This window comes from Alosa pseudoharengus, unplaced genomic scaffold (assembly GCF_046254945.1).
Source record: "Alosa pseudoharengus isolate Yale_2024_CS ecotype anadromous, Long Island Sound unplaced genomic scaffold, YU_APseudo_1.1 YU_APseudo_1.1_scf_21, whole genome shotgun sequence".
Taxonomy (NCBI): domain Eukaryota; kingdom Metazoa; phylum Chordata; class Actinopteri; order Clupeiformes; family Clupeidae; genus Alosa; species Alosa pseudoharengus.
The window spans coordinates 19,472,274-19,476,786 of record NW_027468674.1 but is presented as its reverse complement, the minus strand read 5'-3'; the positions used below and the strand labels follow the sequence as shown (position 1 = coordinate 19,476,786).

The 4,513-nt window shown below is 44.8% G+C and overlaps 1 protein-coding gene across 1 annotated transcript in view; it reads right to left on the bottom strand.

Annotated features, from left to right (window-relative positions):
• Nucleotides 1-809: 809 nt before the first annotated feature.
• The window catches only part of fads6 (fatty acid desaturase 6), a 21,404-nt gene continuing 17,700 nt past the window's right edge, over nucleotides 810-4,513 (bottom strand). The window contains exon 6 of the mRNA XM_076298070.1: nucleotides 810-1,615. Coding sequence (XP_076154185.1) covers nucleotides 1,466-1,615 — 150 coding nt within the window. The 3' untranslated portion in view covers nucleotides 810-1,465. The remainder of the gene's footprint in view (nucleotides 1,616-4,513) is intronic.

The window sequence follows — 4,513 nt, the reverse complement described above, 5'->3', positions numbered from 1 at the left end:
TACTTACTGTCTGTTTGGTCAGAGACTTTCTAATGTGGAGACACAGCACTCAAAAAATACTCCATAGAAATGCATGGGGCTAGTTTGTCACACCAATATGGCCGTTGTCTACACATATCCCACCCCTTCCTCGGCAAAACGTCGACATGTGAATACATTGAGCCAATCATGTGCTGTGATGTGAATACATTGAGCCAATCATATGGTGTGTTGTGAAGACATCGTGCCAATCATGTGTTGTGATCTCGCCACTGGAGCAAGATTGGTGTCTTGAAGCCTTGCGCACGCGCATTTCTGCCGAAATAGATGCCCTACGAGTGCCCAAAAAGCGTTGTCAAATGGCCGCCGAGTGGAGGGACTTGCCTAAAAGGACTTTGGTTTGGTGCAAAGCTGCTATGGATTAACCTACATTGGTGTAAATAAAGTATGTGTATGTCATTTCTGTGTACTGGCAATTCCATTAAAAATATAATGTAACAGTTGTTCCCTAGTCATTAAACTACAGAAGTGCTATAAAATCCATCCATATATGGAATCCATCTTATTTACAAAACTTACCCATAAAAAAATGGGTAAGTTTTGTAAGTAAGATGGATTCCACAGGCTTTTTGTTGGCTAGCAAAATATATCTTTCACAACAGCAACTGCCATGGCCATTTTACTTATTATATAGCTATTATGTGCTGTCTACGAACTATGATTGCCTTGGATTATCAACATATTTCTTGCATAGAATCATCTTGATTATGTGATATATGAACCTCCTCCTGAATGTCTATATGACGTGCACTGCTTTGTAAGTGCAGTTTGTTGGGTCAACTAAAGCAGTGTTTCTCAAACTTTTTTTGACCAAGGACCACTTAACTAATAATAAAAAAAAAATCACAGACCACCTAGCTAAAAAAAAAAAAACACTAGACCTACTCCAACAGTATATTGCACAATAGAAATACTCACTGAACCACCTTGCTTATTGTCTTTGCACCTTACTTATTGTGTCAGAGGAATCATATGATTTAACCGGCGTAGCTTACATAGGCAGTGTTGCAGAACTGTTTGGATTTACATACAAGTTTGTTCAATATTGCAAAGAGCTGATCTATATTATATTTTACCACGTCTGCTCGCGGACCACTTGGGATAGCTTTCGGACCACCAGTGGTCCCCGGACCACACTTTGAGAAACACTGAGCTAAAGGATGTATGTGTGAATACACGATGGGATTAACAGAAATGTTATGTTTGATAATAAATTACACACCAATGGTGTTAGTAACCTCTGGTCCTTCCATGAGAGGGAGACATTTTCTCTTTCTCTCTCTCTCTTTCATTCTCACTCTGTGTGCATTTGCTATTGTGCTTCAGAATAAACAAAGAGTCTCTCTCTTCTTCTTTCCTCTTCTACTTCTTCTTCTTCCCTCCTCTTCCTCCTCCTCCTCCTCCTCTCTTCCCCGTCAGGAGTCCGTCACTGCACCCCGACGAGCTCGGTGATGGGAGGCGCGTACACCATGAACTCCTGGTACCGGTGGAAGAACAGGCGCAGACGGGAGACGTAACTATCCTCCTGGTACGGCAGCTCCCTCTCTTTCAAGTACTTGGAGACAATGGGCTTCACCTTTGGACAGAGATGAGAGGGGGGGAGACAAAGGGTGAGGGGGGGGGGGGGTTGGGCTGTTTGTTAAAGGAAGCTGCCTGGTATTCAGAAAATCTGTGTGAGGCAGTGATAAAAAAGACAGTGAATGAAGAGGCGTGGTGAGGTAGCGGGGTCCTGCAACTTCAGTGCAACTCTTTCACAACTTGAAATAGACTTGAGACTTGAAGTCTAATTTTAGCTTCTCATCAGATTCTCAGATCGAGGAGGAAAGATGTTGATGTTTCCTCGTTAGCTGTGTGGCCTTGCTTGAGCAGTCCAGGAAAACTTAACTCTGACTGGAACTGAGCTACAGTCGTGTACAGTACTTGCATCTGGGTCATTAGGAGATTACATTTAGAGCAGATTTGCTACTCTTGGCAACCATGGACCTTTCCTTTTTGGAATTTACTTACTAGCCAAAGTTTATGCCTCTGACCTAATATGCAAAGCCAAGGGTGGCCATTAATATTGACTGTGGGTCTGTAACGCCGCAGGGGAATACTTTTATCCATCTAATTACACAGCTTATTGGCTGTACGAGCTCTGAAAACAACTGTTGACATTTGTGTCTTTATCACTCTTGTTATACACACTACTTCATTTTAATTTACTGCAGGTGAATTCTACCCTTATTGTTCCTTGTTGTGAGACTGTCTACGATTAGCCTGGCGAGCCAGACCCACATTAAAATGTAGGGTCTGGGCACTCACTGTTCGCAGTGCTCAGTCCGAGGGGCGGGATAATCAGTTGTCTTTCAAATATCCTCTGCACGCAATAGGACGCAATAGGATATTTGTTTTCAAGTAGCAGGGAATTCAAGCCAAACCGTTGCAACTCTGCCATCAATCATTATGTTAAGCCCACCAAACGACTCTATACACATTTTTCAATGTCCTGATTAAGTTTCGATTTCTGGAGCTCACAAGCCAACGGAGAGTTGCTAGACTAGCCCTGGCAGCAAATGTAACTTGCTGCCGCTAGGGGCGCGTCTAGATTTCTAGGCTAGTCTACGATATCACCATCCTCATTTTGCAGCTTTTAACTTGTGTGATTGCTTTCTCTTATTAGTCAACATAACCACATCCACACTAACACCCAAATGTCCAGCTCTGACCTTAATCCAAATCCTGACCCAAATCTCATGAATACTAACCCCAATCCAAACCCATAAACCCAACATGGAAGGCAAACATGTTGAGTGAAGGTTAACCCAAATCAAGCATGGACTACAAAAGACCTCCTTGTTTTGGGAGGCTGTTTGAGGATCATGTGTGTGTGTGTGTGTGTGTGTGTGTGTGTGTGTGTGTGTGTGTGTGTGTGTGTGTGTGTGTGTGTGTCCGTGTCCGTGTGTGTGTGTGTTTTAGAGATGCCTTTGGAACACTATCACACAAAATGATGCTGAGTGCACTGGAGGAGATCCATCTACCCCAGCCCTTTGTAGACATCATAACAGATGTATATAGGGGATCCTTTCTGCAGGTGATCTGTGGACACCAACTCACAGAGCCCATTCCTCTCCAGGTTGGGATTAGAACAGGCTGCCCCTGGAGTGCGGTGAACTTCATCCTTGCCATTAACCAGTGGCTCAAGTGGCTCTGTCAGTGCGCACCACCTCATACCAGATCCCCAAACCCTGTTCAGGGGTATGCAGACGACGTAGAGATTTCCTCCAGAGATGAGGGCGTCATACATAATATGTTGGCCAGAACAGACAAATTTCTTCGCTGGTCAAAACTGGAGGTAAAACACACAAAGTGTGCAGCACTATACGAGCGACGCAGCGGTGGCAACCGCTGGTATAAAGCCAAATCGGACAAACCCCCCTTCTTCACCATCATGGGGCAGCCCATCAGAGTCTACCCACGCCATGAGTCATACACCTATCTTGGCCATACCATCAACATTGCAGGTGAGTGGGGGGAGCAGGTACAGGAGCTATGCTGCCCTACAAAGCCAAAGTGCAGTATCTACGAAAATTCCAAAGTGAGAAAAACAGCATTGTTGTTTGTCTTTCACACTGTATTCTAGCAGATACTGTAAAATGAAAACCCTATATCTTCAGGAAATGTTTCACTAGATTAATGAGATTTTGATAGATTGAACGGAGGATATGGCATTTTATATTGGTGTAAAAAAGTGAATTTCACACGAAATGCAGTTACTGCACTTTGGCTTTGTAGGGCAGTATGCCATGCCTATAAGAACAGGATCGACCTAATCGACTCCTCCCCCCTCCCTGTAGTCATGAAACTGGACGCTATCAGAGAGGTGGCCCTGGCAAAGGTACAACACCTCTTTGCAAACGTCCACATCCCGCAAGATGTCCTACGCGACATGAACAATAAAACCGTCCAGGCCGTCAGAAAATGGCTGGGGCTGAACTCTCACTCTACCCGAGACCTCATCTTCCTCTCACGTAAAGCTGGGTGTCCCAAACGTGGAATGGGTATACACTGCCACGAGGCTGACACACCTCATCTGCATGCTCAACAATGACGATGCCACTGTCAGAGAGCTAGCCAGAGCTTCCCTCCTGCTGGACCTCAGAAAGAGGAAGGTCCCTCTGGCCAAACCAGGCCAGGACAGCTTCCTAGGCTTTAGGAGGAAAAGCAGCGGGAAACTGGACACACAAGCTGCAGGCTTTGGAGTCCGATCAGACTGGCCGGACCTAAATGATCTGTGCAACAGAATGTCAGTCAAACTGGAATGGACATAACACAACTCACACACAGCACCACAGGCATCTGATGCAGTTGTCACAGACTCATCTGTAACAGCAGAGGCTACTGTATATCACAACGAGGCACAACACACACTACAGAATACAACAGCAAGGAGATTCCTTCTTAACATAAAACAAACAGACACCAAACAACACTG